General features: G+C 37.2%; 1 protein-coding gene across 2 annotated transcripts in view; it reads left to right on the top strand.

Annotated features, from left to right (window-relative positions):
- The first annotated feature begins 2,457 nt into the window (after positions 1–2,457).
- Positions 2,458–22,543, top strand: part of PPP4R3B (protein phosphatase 4 regulatory subunit 3B) — a 63,630-nt gene continuing 43,544 nt past the window's right edge. Inside the window, exons 1-4 of one of the 2 annotated variants that reach the window (XM_006736100.3) lie at positions 2,458–2,834; positions 4,157–4,212; positions 13,869–13,967; positions 21,591–22,214. In XM_006736100.3, coding sequence (XP_006736163.2) covers positions 2,693–2,834; positions 4,157–4,212; positions 13,869–13,967; positions 21,591–22,214 — 921 coding nt within the window. In that variant the 5' untranslated portion in view covers positions 2,458–2,692. The remainder of the gene's footprint in view (positions 2,835–4,156; positions 4,213–13,868; positions 13,968–21,590; positions 22,215–22,543) is intronic. The other variant, XM_006736099.3, reaches the window with a different exon arrangement.

Raw genomic sequence — 22,543 nt, 5'->3', positions numbered from 1 at the left:
GCAATACTACTGGCACCTGATGGGTAAAAATAAGGGATGCTGCTAAACATCTTGTTTAGCACAGAACAATCTCTCACAACAAAGAATTATCCAGCCCAAAATGTTACTGGTGCTAATGCTGAAAAACCCTACTCTAGGAACTTAACATCAAGTAATTTGGGACACATGAAATAATTTTGGTAAATCATTTATTATTTTAGGTTGGAAACTACTGGAAATGACACATATATACATAAATAGGAGATGGTTTAAATGTACTAGGGTACATGTGTACAGCAATACGTATAGTATTCCATTATATATAGGTTTAAAGACACTGGTTTCTTTATTATTCCTCTCACTACAGCCTCATGGCTTTGTATTTGCTTTTCTGTTTTCTCATGCTCTCTTCCCTTGGGGAAATGTATGGCTGCCTGCCTCCCTCAGAGGCCTTCCTCAATGACACCATTACCTTTCCCAAGCTCACTAACCTTTTGCTACTTTTATTTTTTGGTATTAATATTTATCAGTATCAGGCATGTGTTTGTTTATTGTCTTCCTATACTAGAATGTAAGCTCCATGAGAAGAGGGACCTTTTCTATTTATTCACCGTATAGAACAGTGTCTAACACATAGTTTATGCTCAACCAATATTTGAATGATTGAGTAAATGCAGGAAATAACTCTTATTTCCCAATTTTGTCCAGAGTTAGTTCTATTTGTAGGACATTAACCTCAACACATATAGTGTTAAACTGACTTCTGTATAGTTTTCATTCCTTTAAGTTACATATAACTTACTTGTAAGTTCTTTGAGGCCAGCAACATATGACTTTGTTCACCCTGTCCCCTCAGCCTTGAACACCTTCCCAAGCCAAAGTGCAAACTCCCACTTAGGGATCCTCTAACACCAGTTCAAAACTTAATCTGTGAAGCTTTTTCTGACCCAAGACAGAAAGGTTATTTTCTCTGGGCTCAAAATGCATTTGTCCACATCAATCACGGCAATTAATGGGCTCTATTATTACATATAACTACCTAATTCAAGAATATTTTCTGAGATCCTCTATAGATTTTTTAAAAATATGATGTATCCAGATTTTGAAATTATAATTTATTTTTTATCAGGCGCCTGTTCTATGTAAGACGTCTCACGTTTTTAGTGCATCGCCGAAGGCTGTGCACACATACGATCTAGTCAAAACAAAAGCACGTTTTGACGAAACCCCTGATAAGTAATGACTACAACCCCCAAGATGCGCTGCAGGGTCAACGTGTGCATCGCGTCTGTTTTCACCTTTCAGACTAATGAGTGGAAAGAACTGACGACAGAACAAGCTGAGAATGTCTTTAAAAATGAAAAGTATTCTATCAAGAACGAACGAGCACTGAAATAAACGACTGCCCAGCAGATGACTGGTATCCACCGGGCAATATTTGACAATTAATATGATGTTTGACAACGTGAATGTCCAGAGAATTCCTCCTTCGCTTATTCAGCGCAGAACACCTCCCGATAGATAACGCAAAAAATGCTCGTAAGAGAAACTCAAAAATATCAAAACAATGCTCTTAGATACGTTAGGCAGGTAGGTCCCCTCCACTTCCCTTAACTTCTCTGAAGACTTCTTTTCCGAGGCTACAAACACGGGAAGAGCACTGCATTTCCTGAAGTGGAAAGTATGCTTTTCAATTGCCAACTACCAAATGCCTAACAGTGAAACGCTTTGGCGGGAAATAGGAATTTGTCAACACACTAATGTACCACATTATAATCGCCTGGTGGTCCACAGAACACTTCCTGAGATGTTTAACAGATTCTACAACGAGTTTTAGCGGGTTTCCGGTCCCCGTAACTTACAGGGCTCAAAGTTCCTACGTATTCACGGCAAGAATTTTAAGTTATTTTTCTCCCATAGGCTGACAGAGTCAGCTTCCATTAAGGAGTGCGAGCACATTTCCTTCCTTTTTGCTCAAGGTTAGTCCCGTCCAAGGATGCGTACCTCCCAGGTATGCTTTACTTTTTCCTCAGAGCTGGGTCCCACGGCTCGTCACACCCCAGGTGCAGCCAGCAACCTCTCAAAGGAAAATCCAAGACCACTCTCGCTGCCGGCTCAGAAAGGAATCTCGCGGCACCAGACGGGACAGGGAACTCGCGAGAACCGACCACCCCGCGGAGATCCCGCGCCAGCAGGCGGGACCGAGAGTAGAGGAAGTCGCTCTTAGACCCTCCCACATAGGTCCGGTACCCGCCTCGCGAGAACACCGAACACTGCCGGCTGGGGAAGCGCGTGCGGAACGCAGAGGCGTCGCGCATTGGGCTCGTCGGCCGCCGTAGCCCCTGCTAGGACAGCCCGTGCGAGCCTGCTGGAGGAGGAAGAGAAAGGCAGAGAGAATCGGGTTACAAGATGGCGGATCTGTAGTAGTTACGGCGGCGGCGGCGGCGGGAGAGCGAGCTCTGGGGGGCAAAGGGAGGGGAGGGTGGGTGTGTGCGGGGGTGAAGAGAGAGGTTACGGGGACTTTGGGCGGAGGGGTCTCGGTGACTCTTGTTGCCCCTTCCCGCGACTGAACCTTGGGAGCCATGGTGAACTCGGGCCTCTCCGGAGCCGCCGCCGCCGCTGCCGCCACCGCCGCAACCGTCTCTCAAGAGTGAGGGGCGCGGACGAGGTGAGCGAGGAGGCGGCGGCCGGGGCGGTGGGGACAGCAGCCACCATGTCGGATACGCGGCGGCGAGTGAAGGTCTATACCCTCAACGAAGACCGTCAATGGGACGACCGAGGCACCGGGCATGTCTCCTCCACTTATGTGGAGGAGCTCAAAGGGATGTCGCTGCTGGTTCGGGCTGAGTCCGACGGTAAGGTTATTGGAACATAGGATAGGGGACAATCAGTGCCTCCGGTTTGGGCATAGCCCTGGTGTTTAGGCTCTGGGCCGGGTACTGTTACTACCACATCTTGGGACAGCGCTTTGGTTTTGTGCCTGCACTTCAGTACGGTAAAAACAAACTACTTTGTCCGGATTTACTCTCAGTCAAACGTTGATTCTGTTCCCCCGCCTCCTATGCCTATTAAGGATTTGACCCCTTCCTCTCCAGTCTCGCCTTTGAAATGGAGAGAGAAGTGCGAACGGAGGAAGTAATGAGAGACAAGAGTAGTTTTATTCTCGTCCTAGGGAGCTGGCCCTCCCCCTCCCTTCATTTTTTGTTTTCTTATCCATTATATGTCTGTTTCAAAAAGCTTAGTGAAACTTCACTGAGTGGGTTGTTTGTTTTTTTTTTTAAACCCATTTTACTAAGGAGCCCGGTTTGCCCCAGGCGACAGGTGCTGGGGAAAACCAAAAGGTACCTTTTCCTGCGATTATTGCAGACTGTTGCCACGATACATGCACGCACAAGCATATCTATAGTCTGGGATCCCCCCAGGCTGCCTTTGTAGAGGTTGCCATGAAAAAGTGGGTACTTTACAACCTAAACAAGTTAGGACACCAGAACAGATTGTGAACTTGTATCCGTTGGTAAATGTACGAGTCATGTGTGAAGAATTTTTAAATTATAAAATGTAGAGCATAATTAAAACCTTTCTCACTGTAATTTGAACACCTCGATTTGAGCAATTATGTGCAGATAATAGAAAAATAACAATCTTAGATTTATTCTTGTATTTTGTACTCTTGCACTTTCCCTTTTATTTTAAATAGTTATGGGCATTTATTTCTATATGAAGTGTCCTTCAGTATGTTAAGGAGAAAAGGATAAAGGCAGTTCTGTAATTTGTGTACTAAGTACTTAGATTCCTGTTGTGGTCCTTTGTAATTTGTTTTGTTAAACTGGAAATGCAATAAAATAACTTTGTTAAAAAGAGCTTGGCTTCAAGTAGTCATTTAGACCTTAACATTTTCATTCAATAAAACTTTAATAGACATCTAGTCTCCTTATATTTTGGGTCTGAATGTTGATCTTAGGTGGATTTTTTTCCTTTAAGGGTATATGGGGGATAAGATGGTGTGTTCTGTATGAAGCCCAGATCTGAAGAGAAAAACGTGAATCAGAATACATTTGATTACTTCACATGTCTAGCTAGGGAAGGAGAACAAGTTTGTTTTTTTAAAGTAATATTCAGATATTTTATTCAGAATTTTACGAATTGAAACTTATAAATATTATTTTTTATCTTTCAGGATCACTACTCTTGGAATCAAAGATAAATCCAAACACTGCATATCAGAAACAACAGGCAAGTAGTTGTTTATCTTTAATTTGAAAGACTTCATCTGTGATCAAGGAAGTATTAATCTGACAAACATGGGAAAGCTTTCCTCACAAGAAAAAACATGTTTGGTAAACAGAGTTACACATTCTGTGTTTTTTCCTGTAGGTCAAAAGTTTCAAACTAAAAAGTGAAAGTTTTTGTACTGGCAGTAATTTATTATCTTTGAATTGAGCCATTGTTAGTTTATGTTAGAATACAGTGTATTCATTAGTCTTCCTTAACTACGGATAGCCAGATATCTTATACTCTGTATACTAAGCCTTTTATTCTCAATCACATTTAAAGGAAATGACATAAAAGAAAATTCAAAGGGGTACTCTTTAAAGCAAGGAAAGCCTGTTTGTGGTGTGAAATTCTATCCTTTGTTGAAAGCAAAGGTAGAGTTTTTGAAGTAGAAGCATTTAAATCCTGTTCTTTAATTGCTGTATATTTTTAATATAATCAGTGGATACTTTATAAAAAGTGTACCTTGCCAATCATGTAATGTTTTCTGTTAATATTTATTGTCTTATTTGGGAAAAGAAAACCTGTGTTGTGTTTCAGTGTGCCCAGTTACTTAACCTGGAAATGGCAGCAGTGATTCAACCTTTTCTTCTGTGAATGTTTTCATTTTTATTATGAAAGATTTCAAAATTGAAAAGTACAGAAAATATGTGTGTCTGTATAACACCACCAAATTTAACAATGTTAACATTATACCATATTTGTTTCTAATCTTTGTAATGTTGAGCATTGTGGATAGAGTTAAAGCCTCCTTTGTGCACATCTCATTCTATCCATTCTCCATCCTCCCTATAGGTAACCACTATTCTGAAGTTGATGTATTACTTCTGTACATGCTTATATACCTTTTCTGCATATGTATGTATCCATAAATAATATGTAGTCTTTTGTGTGTTTTTAAACTTTACATGGTTGATCTCATGCTCTTACGTGTACTCTGAACTTTCATTTTTCACCCAACAGTTAATTGGAAGATTTGTTGATGTTAACAATGTAGATTTAGTTGTTTTTTTTAAAACTGTATAGTATTCTTCTGTATGATATACACCTATTGTTAGACATTGGGATTATTTCGTGTGCGTGTGTGTGTGTGTGTGTGTGTGGTGTGTAAAGTGAATATGGCAGAGATTTTTGAAGGAAAAGATAAATTATATTAGGATTATATTTACATCATCAATATCTACTTTCTTCAAGGTCAATGAAAATTTGGATACCCAGAAATAAATACTTCACAATTGGGGGAATGAAATTATGTCTGTTGCACAGCTTGTTATTAGTAAAAGTCTTACTGTTAAACAATTGTTTTGTGTATGCAATACATTCTTAATCATTTCTTTGAAGTATTTAAATTTTCAGTATTCAATTAATAGTTTTTTTTCCTTCTGCTTAGAAAATACTGTTTATCTTTGATGGAGGATCAATTTAAACATTTGTCCTGTATTGAACACTTGAAAAATGTTTCCTATACCTGAGACATTTAAGTAAATTTAATTTCTAAGTCAGCTAAGCAGATGGTTATTCTCTGTCTTTGCATGGAATTTTACTAGGTAGCTACTTTTGTTTTTTTTGTTGTTGTCATTGGCCTCCTTTTTTGTGGGGAAAGAAATACTGTTTTGTAATCTTTTTTTTTTCCCCCATCTGCCTAAATATAAAATGCTCAGAAACTGTGTTCTTAAATGTGACTCCCTACAAATTAATTACAATGGATTCTTCTCAGATTGTGTATAAGATTCTTTAACTGTTGTTACTATTGGAAAGATCACATATGGTGGAGGTTTGTATATAAAGTAGCCCTCCAACATTAGTCCAAAAATACACGATGTTTCATCAGAAACCTTGAGACATGTCTTTCTGTGTAATATCACTCTGATAGAAAACTAAAGTATTGGAGAAAAAAAGTACTTATTTTTAAAGTTTTATGCTATTGGGAAAAATGTTTTCTGTAATTAATCATGTTTCATAATATACTGTTAGGATTTTTAAGTATTTTTTCTAATTGAATTACCTTTACCAAATAACATTAAACTAGAAGAGAACTCTTTGGCACTGAGAATAATATGAAAAAGCTTTGTATATAAGATTGAAAAATGTGTAAATGGGGTCACTTGTTTTATTTTCTTTATATTTGTTTAAATTGCACTTTTCTAATAGAATCAAAGAGCAATTTAGGGAATCTGTTAAACTTAGTTTCTTTGTTACGGATATGGTTTTTTCATTTTTTTCACCATAATCTTGTTCAATTTGCATTTTTTATCAGATTATAAAAATTGGGATTTCCAAACACATTGGTAGTTTTCTGTGTTCATTAGAATTACTTTTTTAAATGTCATTGTTTAAGTTATTCAATATATTAGTCCAGAAAATAGCCATTTCCAAAATTTACATGAAATATATTGATCATTAGTGGGTTTTTAATTTTAAAAAGACTTGAGTGAATGAGCTGCTCATAGTTTATAGGATATTTTGCTACAAAATACACTGAATAAATTCAAAGCGGATTATTTAGCATTCTTTTTTAACATCACAGTTCTAAAATGAGCCAAGCTCTGAATTATGGACTCAAAATAAGTTAGAATGAGTTGAGTTGAATGTCAAATGACCCTATATTGATAGGTCATCATTGATTCACAACACTTTCTTGCTTCAGTACTGTGGGCAGTACTGAAGTTGTTAATGGGAAGAAGATAAACTTAAAGGAGCCAATAAACTTGTTGAGCATTTAAACACATTGGGAAGAGAAGAGAATGATGATATAGTGGAACATGAAATAGTGTCTGATACATGTCAAAATTTTAAGTTATTTAGAATCCATCCTACTGATCTGGACTAAATCAAAAGCAGAGTCATAGGGATGTATACTCTTTATATTCAATACAATTTTAATACAATTTGTGTTAATTGGGTTTAGGAGAGAAGTATAAGGAAGTCCCCATCCTTTGTTTTATTGGGAGACAAGACCTAACAGGTGAAACAATTACATAAGTAATAAAATATCTGATAAAGGGTTTTAACCCAGTCCTTATTGAAAGCCCATGAAAGCATTTCACAGATGAGGCAGTTAAGGCACAGAAAGGTCAAGTTTCTTGACTGAGATTTTACAGCAGGTATGTGCCAACACAAAATTTATATAAAGCTATTTTATTCCACAGACTTGGGATAGTAGAAAATTAAAGAAGGAAGAGATTAATTTTCTACTATCCCAAGTCTGTGGAATAAAATAGCTTTATATAAATCTATATCAATTTCACTCTCCCTGGTGGTGCCTGTTGAAGGAATTGTGATAGGGAAGGAAATAGTACACCTGACACAAAAGTTATTAAGGCTCTTGGCAGCAGAGGTTTCTTATTTGTGAGCTTGGTTTACTAAACAAAAGGGAGCTATTCTAGATTCTTGAGGAGGGACCTAACATGATGAAAGTGATACTGTGTTTGGGAAGCAAGTATGGCAATGTCATGAATAATGAATTGGAGGTGGAGAGGGAAATAAGAGCTTTAGGTAGCAAGACCTTTTACTATAATTCAGATGCAGGAAAATAAAAGTCTGTTCCAGTGTAGTAAATGGAATTGTAAAGAAATAGAGCTCCAGTATATTAGCAAGAAAGTGCTGGAAGATTTGGTGAATGATTAAATATGAAAGAGAAGGAATCAAAGGTCACTAGTAGTGTTTTGAGTCTTGGGACCAGGAAAATGATGGTTCTCTTCAGTTTCTCTCTAGAAACTGAAAAGTGACAAGAAAGCAGGTCATTTGGCTAGTGGCTTGTTCATTCCAAAAAGCAAAAAACCCTCTTTGTTTATTTTGAATAGATAATACATTCACATCTTTAAAAATTCAGAAAGTATTTGGTGAAGTCTCTCCCACCCTGGACTCCATAGTTTCCCTTGCTAGAGGCCACCACTATTACCAGTTTCTTACATACCTTCCTAGAGGTTTTATGCATGTGTAAACAAATACGTATGCAGTCACATACATTTTCCCTTTTATTGTCATAAATGGTAGCATACTATATACTGTTCTGTTATCTTTGGTTTGGATTTTTATTTTTTTCACCCCTTCCACACCTGTGGTTTAGATTTTTAAAGTGCAGTTGAAAGCTTTTGAAAATTTTCAGCAGAGGAATGACACAATCCAAACTAGTAACATCAGTGTGTGGAATTGAAGAGAGGCAATAACTGGAAGAGTAGCTGAAAGATCACAACATAATCCAAGAAGATATAATGTTGAATCGGGTTAGGGTGATGTCAGTGGAGATAGAAAGAGGTGGATGGATTTGAGATATATATAGAAGATAGAATTGACAGGACATGCTGCTGGGTTAGGTATTTGGTAATCAGGAAGAAGATGTAGTCAAGAGGAAGAATAAGCAATTGGAAAGAGTAGAGAATCAGGAAAACATGTTGTCTTGAAACCAAGGGAGAACAGAATTTTGATAAGGAAAGGAGGGTCAGTCAATGAATGGCTGTTCATACCCTTCAAAGGTAAGATTGAGACTATTCTAGGTTTTAGCTAGAAGAACATTTGCCAAGATAAAGATAGAGGTGAAAGTTTTGAATGCTGAGTTAAAATAACAGCATGAGTTTGTAATGAGTAGGGTCTACTCTAGCTATAGATCAGGAGCAGGAGTGGAGGACATGAATTACTATATTGGAAAGATTGGGCAGTAATGGATAGAGGTATATTCTGGGTGGTTGTTCTAGAATGGGACTAAGAGGTATCTTTTGGAATGGGACTAAGGAGGAATACTTGGAAATCAGATGGAGAGGGTTTTTAAATAGGGGTCCAGACAGATACCTAGATAAATGTAATGCCTCTGGGCAGGAGGTTGGGAAGCAAGTTATTGAGAACTTTGTGTTCTTTTAGAATTGTTTACATTTTTTATGGGGCATAGTAGCATGGACGTGGGTTTAGAGCTGAATACTCTTTTAAGTTTTTTTATTTCATTATTTCAGATTTTCTGAGCTAATTTTCTCTGAACCGTACCTTTTATTTACTTTTTTATTTTATTTATTTTTTTAAAGATTTTACTTATAGCACAAGTAGGCAGAGAGGCAGGCAGAGAGAGTGAGGGAGAAGCAGACTCCCCGCCGAGCAGGGAGCCCGATGCAGGGCTCGATCCCAGGACCCTGGGATCATGACCTGAGCTGAAGGCAGCCACTTAACCAACTGAGACACCCAGGCACCCCTAAGTCTTACCTTTTAAATGATGATACTACCTACATCATGAAATAGTTGTGAATTAATGTATGAAAAATGCTTTAGCAAGGTATGTGACACATAAGCTCAATAAGAGAAATATAGTCATAATTTCATCATAATCCTCTTTTCCAATGAGGAAAGAAAAATCAAAGAGGTTAAATACTTTGCTGAGTCACAGAAATAGTGGACAGTGAAACGGAGTGGTGCTAATTCTAGTCTGAGGTTATTCCCATTATATCCAAATATATGTGGATTTTAGGAAGATATTAGTATTGTTTTTAGCAATATCATCAGGTCTGTCTTGGACTATATGTTATACCATACTATATTTTAAAAATCCATCTCAAAAAAAGTTTAGGTCAGCTACCCACTAGGAGAGCTAGATGTTGCATAATATGTCTGTTAATCTCACTCATTTTCAGACTTCTGTATTGATTTTGAATACGTAAATTGAAGTCTACAAATCTGATATTTCTCTTTTCCCTTTTAAAAAAATAAGTACTCCTTTTGAAAAACTTCAGCTCTGTATTGAATTTCGTCAGAGCGATTGGGGCAAAGGTAGGATTAATTTGACAAGCAGTAGGATCTCAGATATTTCATGAGTGGATTTTATTCATGTTAATGTACTGGAGAGAAAAACTGAAACTGATAATCCATTGGTTTGTTAGACTGTTTTAAATGTGTCACAGGTGCCTTTGTGAGTATGATGTAAAAACTGAAGAGACCCTTTCCATAGAAAAGATGTTAAAAGCACCAAGTTTTAGATACAATTCTAAGGTGTGATTTAGACCTTGAATAAGAACCTTTGATTTAAACAGTATTCGCCTCAGGAATGTATTTTTAATATTTAAGATCAGAAATGACCATTTCTCATAATAAAACTACATTGTGAAAATCTGATTCAGTAAAAGCTAAATTGTCAAGCCTCTCCAGCTCATGTCTTAACTTCCATCCTGGCAGTAGACTTAATCACCTTTCTATTTTTTTAAAGGACCAGAGCAAATATAACTGACTTTTTCTGTTCTCCCTGAAGGCTCATTTTAAATCTGATTTCCATGGGGACATAGTGCTGATTAAATGTTTAGTTGGTAGAGGAAAACTCTTAAGCTTCTCTTAGTTTAAACAGGCATTAATAATGTCCCAAAGATGTGTGTGCCACGCACAAATGAGCAAAAAATACAATACAAAGAGCACAGCAGTTGAAAATGGACATTACTACTAAAACTGAGCTTGACTTTGGGATATGTAGGAAACCCTGCCATTTGACACTTTTTATTTTGTTTTAAATATTCTTGTGCAAGCTTTGTGCTCTCTTACCTACGAGCTTTTACTGTGATCTTTGGAATAAGCAGTTACAAGAAGTACTTCTTACGGTTATTTTTTGACTGAGATAGTAGGTTTCCAGGGAGGGGAGGAAAAAAGGATGGGATTTATAACCCATTTTGAGTAGATTTCATAGAGCTGGAAGGTGCCTGCTCTGGTGGCAGTTTCCTATCCTGTTAACCAACCAGAGATAGACTTAGATGATGTTTTCAAAAGAATTATCTGAGACCCTTGTTAAAAATAAGGATTTGGGGGCTTCACTCCAGGGGAGAAGCATGGGAATTTGTGTATTTAACCATCACCCAAGGTCAATCCTCTTTACATTGAAAAAGGATTCTAAATATAAATTCCATTTAGTTTCTGGGGCTTTGCCTGGCTTAGGGAGAAGACTTTACATTAAGAAGAAACAACAAGAAGAAACAAACAAGAAAATGATGAAGAAGGGGACTCAGTTACCTTAAGTCAGACTTCATTGCTTGCCTGGACTTTTGCTCAGAAGATAGATTGGAACCAAATTGGAAAGGGCCTTGGGTGCCTGGATAAAGTATTCTGGATTTCATCCTGTTGTACTAGTGATCTCTAAATTGGAATGCACAGTATAAAGCACTGAGATTTGAGAATAAACCTGCTTAGCTATTTAATCAAAAGAAAAAATTGACTTTTGCTAATACTTAATAAGCAAGTGGTCAGAAGTAAAAACAACAACAACACACAGACATGGTATTCTAAGAGTAACACTTCCATGAAAAGTGTTCCCTAACTACTGTGAATTACGGTAGCCTGCATGTGCAGATAAATATTTATAGATATTTTCCAATTTAAACTGACCTGTAACCCTAACAAAATGAATGCATGCCATAAAAAGGCCTGAAAAAAAATAATGTAAATGCAAATGAACATGATAATGGTAAAACTGACATTTATACTCCCAGTTAATCTGTCAGCCAAGTAATAATGCAGAAATAATGATAAAATAGATCTCACAAGGGCGCCTGGGCGGCTCAGTCGGTTGGGCATCTGCCTTCGGCTTGGGTCATGATTTCAGGGTCCTGGGATCGAGCCCCACGTTGGGCTCCCTGGTTGGTGGGGAACCTGCTTCTCCCTCTCCCCCGCCTCTCTCCCCTGTTTGTGCGCTCTCTCTCAAATAAATAAATACAATCTTAAAAAAAAAAAAAATAGATCTCACAAGAAGTTGCTCCTCCCCCAAAATTCAGAATTATTAAAAGGATGACATTAAATATGGATTTGTATCTACTTTCATTTGTGGATGTACTGTGCCCTAAATATATATTGGGTCTTAAAATGCTAACCAATAATGGTATGGAGCCATAACAGTTTAAATATTTTAAAATGTTGCTTATTTTATCTTTATATAAGGCTTTTTATCTCTATTTTAGTGTGTGTTTTATAGAGTATTGATGTACTAATACTATATTCCTGAATATAATGTATAAGTAATTTGAGACATACAAATAGAGTATTAGAGATCACTGTTTATGAAGCTGTTTCAAGGAGAGCTCTAAGAAGTTGACTCAGATTGAGTAAAGGACATGAGCCTGAGTGTGTTTCCTAACCTTTAACCAGAGGAGCTCTGTCTATCTTTTTTTTTTTTTAACATGAAGATTCTGAGTAAAATTTTGTTTATAAAAAGTTCTGGGTTTTTTTAAAGATTTCAAAACCTCTTCTGTATATGGTGGGAGCCGTGGAAAGTTTTTATTTTTATTTATTTATTTATTTAAAGGTGAAATATATTTTCCTTTGTTACACAGCTAGAAAGTGTAGAATTTTTTTTTTAAGATTTTTACGTTTTCCAGAGAGAGAGCGAGCAAGCAGGGGGGAGAGGCAGAGGGAGAAGCAGGCTTCCCACTGAGCAGGTAGCCTGATGAGCTCGATCCCAGGACCCTGAGATCATGAGATGAGCCAAAGGCAGACGCCCAACCGACTGAGCCACCCAGGTGCCCCACAGAAAGTTTTTAAATGAAAGGAGTGACCTGATAAAATTTAGAATACGTGGTGGCAAATTTTCCTTTCAAGGAGCACAGCCAGAGGAAAGGGAGAACACAGCTTTCCAGGTGTTGTTCTTACCTGATTAAACAGCAAATAAGTATTAATCTGAGGCCTGGGTTAATTGAAGGATATTTTTCACTTACAGATTAGAGCTATCAAAGTATTGAAGTGTTTTCATTTTGAAGACTTTGTTAATGTGAGGCTCACTTTTAGTATTATATTTTTTAATATCAAGTCATAATATTTAGAAGTATTAGATGAACAATTATTAACTAATATATAAGGTATTTTTGTAGATTATATACTTGGTAATTAGGATATAAACTCATGTATATTTTCTTTTTTTTTAAATGTATATTTTCTGAAAAAGTTTTAACCGTGTTAAACTTTCATTGTTATATATCCTTAAAAAATTGGCCATTTCATTTGAGTGTTGCATAATGATTTTTGTGTTTAGATGTGTCTATGTTTTAATTTAAACCCAAACTCTAGTTTTTAATAAAGGGGTTGACAACTTTTTCCTAAAAGCTTAACTGACTTTTTGGTAGGGATACAATTAAGGACATTAGTAGAAAAACACCTAAACCCTGGGGTTCTTAATTTTTCTACAAACTAAAATAGGTGCTGAAATAGGTGCTGTTGATAATGCTTAGAGCTAGAGTATCTTCATTTCATCATTGTTTTGAATTCCTTCATATACTGAAGGCTTTTCCAGATTCAGAGGAGAGAGGCAGTAGAGGATTAAAATGTCTACATTACTGCTTGGCCAAGAATGGCTGGACTTTCCAGTCAACATTATCGTAGTAACATGAGCCAGAGCCTGCTACCCTGTTCTAATATTTTTTTTTGTTTTAGAAAATTCTCAATGTCATTTTAGTACCCAAACAATTCCATTGCCAGTATATTACTAAGCTTCAAAGGATAACAAAATACAGTTACATGATGTCAGTTGAGTATACATTAATTGCACACATCAGAGGGCGTTTGTCACTACTATGCTGTTTCCTCTTGTCTTGATTTCTACTTACACTTCGTAGTTATTTCTTTTCTAGCTTTTCTAGTGTGATGATGTAAAAATCTTTATTTTTAAACAGGATACATTAATTGTTTGGTCGGAAGCTGAGAACTATGATCTGGCTCTAAGTTTTCAGGAAAAAGCTGGCTGCGATGAGATTTGGGAAAAAATTTGTCAGGTAAGGTTTTTTAAATAATATTTAAGTTTGCATTCTTGATATTTTTTCTTTTTATCTGAAAGATATGTATTAGAATGTGGAGAGAGAATGTGTTTATCACTTTAGATTTTGATAGCATATATTCATAATTAATAAAAGGTCAGTAAATAATTACGTTCTAAGTCTTTGAGGTTTTTCTTTAATATTTGGTCACCTGTTTGCCTGATGTTTATGAATTCTGTGTGCCAGACACTAATGATCAAAAGTGCTCATGACTTCAATTCTGAAAGAACTTATAATATAGCAGAATATAAGATAGGTGGTAACTCTCACGTAACTGGAACTTTTTTTTTTTTTAATATTTATTTATTTTTAGAGAAAGCACACACACAGGCTCGAGGAGTAGAGGGAGAGAGACTCTCAAGCAGACTCCACATGGAGCCCAACGTTGGACTTAATCCCACGACCCCGAGATCACGACCTAAGCTAAAACCAAGAGTCAGATGCTCAACCCACTCTGCCACCCAGGCTTCCCTGGTACTTTTTTAATAAAGTTTTTATTTTAGGGGCGCCTGGGTGATACATTTAGTTAAGCATCTGCTTTCGGCTCAGGTCATGATCCCGGGGTCTTGGGATCGAGCCCCGCTTCGGGCTCTCTGCTCAGCGAGGAGCCTGCTTCTCCCTCTCCCTCTCCCTCTGCCCCCACCCCATGTTCTTTCGCACACTCGTGCACACACGCGTGCTCTCTCTCTCTCTCAAATCTTGAAAAGTTTTTATTTTAGAAGTTCAGATTTATAGAAAATATGAGCAGAAAATACAGAGAGAGTTCCTGTGCACTTCCCTCCGTAACACCTTCTCCTCCAGTTTCTCCTGTTAATGGTTTCTTAAATTAGTAGGATACACTGGTCATAATTGATGAGCTAATATTCATACGTTATTATTACTATTCATTATTATTATTCATACATTATTATTAGCTAAAGGCTATATTTTATTCAGATTTCCTCAGTTTATTTTATTTTACTTATTTATTTTTTTAGAGAGAGAGCGAGCGTGCATTTGAGTGTAGCAGGGGCAGAGGGAGAGAGAGAATCTTAAGCAGGCTCCATGCCCAGCACAGAGCCTAACTCGGGGCTTGATCTTAAAACCCTGAGGTCATGACCCTGAGATCATGACCTGAACTGAAATCAAGAGTCAGTTGCTTTAACCAATTGAGCCACCGGTTGAGCCACAGAGTTCCTCAGTTTAAAACGTAGTGTCCTTTTTCTGTTCCAGGATTCCATTCAGTATACCATATTACATTTAGTAGTTATGTCTCCTTAGGCAAATATAGTCTGTGACAGCTGGTAACTGGAATTTTAAATTAATCGTAACATTTTAACTTATTTTCTGTAAATGGAATCACTGTTTCAGCAGTTGCCTAGTGTAATATTCTGTTCTAATTTTTTTACTATTGTCATTTTCACTTCTGTCAGCTTTTCTTTATAGTGATTCTGATCACTGAAGGTTCTTGAGTTAGTTTTAATGCATCTGACCACAGTAATTTTTTTCTGTAGTCCTCCCAGTAACAGTGCCACACAGTGCAAGAAAGTATGAACCTTCTCATTCTATATAAAGCTTAGTTAACAGCTGGCTCTAGGTCACAAATCTGAACTGGAAGTAGATGGTTTGTTTCTTTCCACCTCATATCTTACTATGTATGTATCAGGTATTAATGGAGCATTATTAGTATACGCTATTAAATAGAAGAATTTCCATTGATGAACAGGTGAAAACACTGGTAAATATGATTTTGCTTTAATTTGTAAAATATACCTAAGAATGTAATCCAAACTGTTTTGTTATTATTTTGCCTTTGTGTTTTGCCTGTCTTTAAACCTATGGGTGGTGATGATGGGAAGGTCCTAATACCCTTTTTTTTCCCTTGTGTGCTCTCCAGAGATTGAGATTGAATTTTATGTTTGCAAAGTTTTCTATAAAGTGAGATGTAAGACTTAAAAATGACCTCTATTGCAGATTCAGACACATGCAGTTCACAAATATTTGCTGCTCTGTTCTTGATCCAGAATCATGCATGGGTTCACCTACAAGATGAGGGGAAAAAACTGGTCCATGAAAATAATGAAAGCATACTGAAAGATATAAAACTTTAAAAATAAAAGAGGGAAAGATTACTTTTCTATAATGTGGGTTCAGAATATTAATAGTATATAAAGATTAATCTTTTTTATTATAAGTTCCTGAAAAGTGATGTTTTATTTTGTATTCTCCCTCCTCTAATATACCAGCATGGCAACTGGCACATGTTGTGTGTGTACACAGTACATATTTAAAGAATGAATGAATAAGACAGAAGATAAATGTCTTACTTAGAACTAGGATGTTGGACTACATTTCTCCTAGAACATATATTTATATGGTGGATAATATTTTCCAGTGATCAGCATATTACATTATGCCTACTCCCTTCCCACACATCAACATGTACTGTTTAATATTAGTTCCTGGATATACATATATTCTTGAAGACTTGGTGCATTTGTCCTGGAAAGTTTTGCTGAAATTTGTTTACTGTTTTCACTCATGCAGTTCAGGAGTTCCCACAACCACTGTCAGGTTCACTAATTCACTAGAAAGACTCACAAAACTCCACAAAGCTGTTACATTCATTGTTACAGTTTATTACAATGAAATAATACAGATTAAAATTACCAGTGGAAAAAGGCACATAGGTCAAAGTCTAGGAGAGTTCCAGGCACGAGCTTCCAGTTTTCTTTCTCAGGATACTTATGCAGACAGCACTAATTCCAGCAATGTTGTGTGGCAACCTGCACATAGTATTGCTGACCAGAGAAGCTTACCCCAACCTTTGGTCCAGTATTTTCATTGGGTGTTAGTTCTTTTTTTTTTTTTTTTAAAGATTTTATTTATTTATTTGAGAGTGAGAATGAGAGAGCATGAGAGGGGGAGGGTCAGAGGGAGAAGCAGACCCCCCCGCCGAGCAGGGAGCCCGATGCGGGACTCGATCCCGGGACTCCAGGATCATGACCTGAGCCGAAGGCAGTTGCCCAACCAACTGAGCCACCCAGGCGCCCCTCATTGGGTGTTAGTTCTATAAGCAGGCTGACTGCCCTGTGGCTGACTTTAGTTTCCAGCACCTCCACAGGTTGAGTTGATACTATGTGGCCTAAGACCTCCACTATAAACCACCTAGTTACCCACACAAAAAATGTCTGGCATAGCCCAAGGCTCCCAGGTAAACAGAAAACACTCATATCAGACAGGATATTAAAAGTGCTTAGAGGTTACCTCTCAAGAGCTAGGCAAAGGCCAAATCTTTCTTGAGGCAAGACTAATCCTTGACTGCAAAGGCCACCCATTGGCCCATTGCCAAGACTCTCACAGCAAAATGATTATATTTGTCTGAGCATCTATATTTAGTATAGCATTTATATGACGGAACAGATATCAATATGAATATGCCTGATATTTGAAGGAGCCATTCTGGGGTAGGGATATATTTAAAGAAACAATCTGTCTAATAAAGCCATGATTTACTTTTTATATTTTGTACTGATTACTCATTTTTCTCCTTGATCTGTTGCACTTTGTACCTTATGATAAACTTGTACAGAGGTGTTTAGCAAAGAAGTTAACTGACAGTTAACAAAATCCATTTCTTCCTCCTGCCAGGCATTTTCTTTGAGCATTGATGTTGAGGAGGCTTTAACTCCGTTTCCCAGCATTCATATTATATTAATATTATGACGCTTATGTACCTAAGGTAGTTGGAGCAACAATGCTAGTATGGTAGTATGATGAGACCTGAAAAGTAGGAGTCTGGCACATTACTAGAATCATTAACAGTTGTTAACAATTGTTTCAGTTCATCAGGTTTATTTACAGGCCTCCATTCAACCTTGTCAAGTCCCAAGAATAGGTGATCTTGGCAAACGTATGGCTTTTACCCTTAGGCACCTGATACAGTTGAGCTAAGAGAATATCATCTCTTGCTCCAATCCTTTCTTGAGGCACTAGTGTTAATATTGGATTTCTCTTGTAGCTTTACCCGTTTATTCATTCCTTTGCCCTTGGTTACTATTTCTTCCCATTCGTCAATGATTTTTACTCACACTTTCCACCTTTGAACGGGTGCTAGATTTGGCCACTCTGCTGGTCCAGGAAGTTTAATTTTTTACTAAACAACTGAGTACCGTACTTTTTTTTTTAAAGATTTTATTAATTTTAAAGAGCGAGAGAGCATGAGCAGGATGGAGGGAAAGGGAGAAGCAGACCCCCTGCTGAGCAGGGAGCCTGACATGGGGCTCGATCCCAGGACCCTGAGATCATGACCTGAGCCGAAGGCAGATGCTTAACCTACTGAGCCACCCAGGTGCCCCGTGTACTGTACTTTTTAAATCTATGCATGTCGCTGAATATAGATTTAGTTTATCGCTCCTCACAACTGCCTGGTATTCCACAGAACCATACGTTGTCTTACTTTCCATTTCTGAGAAGCCCTTGCTGACCTTTGAAAAAAACAATTTTAATTTCAACAAAAATCATATTACTCAGTCACTTCTTAACTCCTTATATTGAGAAAGTAAAACTCTGAAAAGTGTAACAGCTCAGAGAACAATAAATTTCTTAAGGAGAATGGTGAATAATAGTGAATAATTTTTTATCTTAGATAAAGATTTATTACTTAGTCATTAGAGTCCTTCACTTTCTCAATATTGATACCATATTTTGAATTGTCCCTTTGGCAGGGCAAGGCACTGTAAGATTTAGAACAGGGGAGATGTATGCCTGTGTATCGCAAATGGGTGAAGGGCAGCCGTGACGGGGAAGGAGGGAGAAGATCGGGCATGGCATGTGGGAAAGCCCCAGAAGGCCACACTAAGGTGCAACCAGTCATGCAGCTCTACCTACATCTCTCTGAACTGTTTCCCTAGAGTCCAGGATATAATTCTGCTGATATGCACCTTGGCCATCATTAGTGCTTGATGCACCAAAGATGTGGGGTCCCTATTAAAGGTCCCTATAAATTTTTTGGCTTCAGTCCGATTCTTTTATGTGTGGAAGAGGAATAAGTTATAAAAAGAGCTAAGATAATTTCTGTATATATAGCTTTTAGAAAGCAAAGTCAAAAGTACGTATGGAAGCATTAACCTCAGAAAATGGGAGGGTAGAGACATTCTCTCTGAAAGAGATGATGGAAATGAGTGAAAAGTTGTGAGATGGAGAAGGGTGTTGGATATTGGAATATGTTGAATACCAGTGGTCTCTTTTTTCAAAGGAAAGGTTCTCTCTCCTGAGATTTAAAGGGGAAAGTAATAGTGTTTGACACTTAAAAGGGGGAAAAAGTTAAAGCAACACTGTAAAGGAAGTAAGCTAGAAGGGTGGAAAAGAAATTTTTGTTGAGAACCCTACTGATAGTGTAAATTTTTGTGAACTTACACAACCACAAATGACCCTATAGTTTTTAAGTGTTACCCTAATACCAAATTTCTACCTTCTGTCCTACTCTTTTTCCTGAGTAGTAGGTCCACAGATTTAGTTGCCAGCTAGGTATTCAGACACCTCAAACTTAATAGAACTGAACTTTTACTAACCATTCCTCTCCCACACTCTTAGTTTTTATTAAAGGAGCCATAATCTTTAAAACTATAGGGTCATTTGTGGTTCCTCCTCTCTTTTGTACCTGTCCCTTATCTGTCCCACCATCACTATCCAAATTCAGTTGTTCATGTAGACTTTGGAATAACACCCTAATTTATCTATATTCTCAAATTTATCCCATACAACTGATGCCAGGTTCACTTTCTAAAGGATAATGCTGTACATTCACTTCCCTAAACAATAACTCAAGTGTTCTAGCTTGACTTTCCATAATGTGGCTTTAATCTACATTTCCAGTTATGTTGCTGTTAGCTGTATGCGTGTCACACATTTCCATCTCTCTGCCTCTACTATTCCCTTTGCACTTTGCATGCCTTTATCCGCATCTGAATCTTACCCATCTTTGAAAGTCCAAATGCCACTTTGAAGATCTCAAATGCCACTGCTTTTATGATTTCTTCCTTATAGTCTCTCCTCACCACCCCCTGTACCCCCAAGAGCTGGAAGGAATTTCCCTTCGTCTGAATTTCCATAGTATTTTATCTGAACTGCTCTTAAGACCTTGTTACTCACCCTCTTATATTTATGTGTCAGTCTCCCTAAACCCAACTACTCTGTTGAGGACTCAGAAGTAAAAGTACTCTAGGAGAAAAATTACCTTATATGCACCAGTATATTTGTCTACTTTCTCTAAGCTCTTAAGTCTTTTTTCATGTTGTTTTGGTGGATTTGGAAATTTCTGGAGCTTTTTCATCTCAGGATATTTGGATATTTTGAGGTGAAAAGAAGATAATTGCACTCTTGTGCTAGGAATTAGAAAAAATTTATAAAGAATAAAGTTTTTATGTTATTATAGAAATCATTTATAGAAAACTTGTTATACGGTAGCCATGTTTTTCTTGAGCTGTCAACATGAATTATAAAACAGTTTTTATTCATTATGTTTTCTAGATATTATAAGTTGGAGGCTTTATCACAGATGTTAAATGAATGCCAGTTTTTAAAAGAATATTCTTTGTTTTTTTCTTATTTTTTTTAAAAATTTTATTTGACAGAGAGAGCACAAGAGCGGGGTGTGAGGGGCAGAAGAAGCCTGATGCAGGGCTCAATCCTGGAACTCTAGGATCATGACCTGAGCCAAAGGCAGACACTTAACCGACAGAGCCACCCAGGCGCCCCAAGAATATTCTTTGTTTTTTAGAGCAGTTTTAGGCTCATAGCAAAAGCAGCTATTTGTCCAAAAGTGAATTTCAAAAGTAATTTGAGGAAATCTTCTCACTCTTGAATATACAAAGAGTTGGGTTTTAGTTTGGTTTAAACTTAGTGGTGTTTGGGGTGCCTGGGTGGCTAGTTGGTTAAGCATCTGACTCTTGATTTCAGCTCAGGTCATGATCTCAGGTTTGTGAGATCCAGCCCTGCATGAGGCTCCAGGCTGGGCGTGGAGCCTGCTTAAGATATTCTGTCTCTCTTTCCCCGCCCTCTCTAAAATATATATATACACACACACATATATATAATATAAATATACTCATATATAATATATGTATATATAAATATATATTATACATATATAAAAATAATAAACAGTAGTGTTTTTGTCAGGCCAGTGTGATGGTGCATTAAGAGTCATACGTAGTAATTTGGGGGACCCACAGAAGAGTTAACCTGAAAAATTCAAAATTAGTTGGAATAGTGAAGTTACTAAACAGCTGCACATGGTTATTACATAACATCACATAAATCAGTGTAACATTAGCTTAAATGTGCACATTGTCAGGGACCAGAGTTAACCTCAAGTTATAAGTTGGGAAATTTAGAGGTGAAATTGAGACTCAAGTAATTGACTCTAAACTGGGTATGTTTTCCCCCTCTAGACTTCACTTCTAATTAACAATGGCTGTGTGGCTAATATTGTTTCTCTGCAAGGTATTTTTACTTAAATTCAGCCGTCAGTGATTTGATTTCCAAAATTTTGAATTCTTTTGTATTTTAAGGTAACCAGCTGTACTTGGATGTTTTTAGGTTCAAGGTAAGGATCCATCAGTGGAAGTCACACAGGACCTCATTGATGAATCAGAAGAAGAACGATTTGAAGAAATGCCTGAAACCAGTCATCTGATTGACCTGCCCACATGTGAACTCAGTAAACTTGAAGAGATTGCTGACTTAGTTACCTCAGTTCTCTCCTCACCTATCCGTAGGGAAAAGCTGGCTCTGGCCTTGGAAAATGAAGGCTATATTAAAAAACTACTGCAGCTGTTCCAAGCTTGTGAGAATCTAGAAAACACTGAAGGCTTACACCATTTGTATGAAATTATTAGAGGAATCTTATTCCTAAATAAGGCAACTCTGTTTGAAGTAATGTTTTCTGATGAGTGTATCATGGATGTTGTGGGATGCCTTGAATATGACCCTGCTTTGGCTCAGCCAAAAAGGCATAGAGAATTCTTGACCAAAACTGCAAAGTTTAAGGAAGTTATACCAATAACAGACTCTGAACTAAGGCAAAAAATACATCAGACTTACAGGGTACAGTACATTCAGGACATCATTTTGCCTACACCATCCGTTTTTGAAGAGAATTTTCTTTCTACTCTTACGTCTTTTATTTTCTTCAACAAAGTTGAGATAGTCAGCATGTTGCAGGTGAGTAAGCAAAGGTGTTCCTTTATTTTTTCAGATACTTCCCTTAATAGTTCGAGCTGGTATTCATTCCTTTTTGAAAGATTTCTTTTGTTTACTTTAAATATACTGTCAAGCATAGAAAACAGGACTTTATCTCATGGGTTTTTGAAGGAGAATCGTTTCTTAATGTGACCTTTTACATTTTTAAGTGTTCTGTGATGGAGCTTTTTTAAACTTCATTTTTGCATATATTTTAAAAATTACAAAATATATATGACATAAAATTGATCATTTTAACCATTTTTAAGTATATAATTCATAGCATTAAGTACATTCACAGTGTTATGCAG

This window comes from Leptonychotes weddellii, chromosome 10 (genome assembly GCF_054177405.1).
Source record: "Leptonychotes weddellii isolate Sample4059 chromosome 10, ASM5417740v2, whole genome shotgun sequence".
Classification (NCBI taxonomy): Eukaryota; Metazoa; Chordata; class Mammalia; order Carnivora; family Phocidae; genus Leptonychotes; species Leptonychotes weddellii.
The sequence above is the reverse complement of the archived record's forward strand: the minus strand, read 5'-3'. Positions and strand labels throughout refer to the sequence as shown.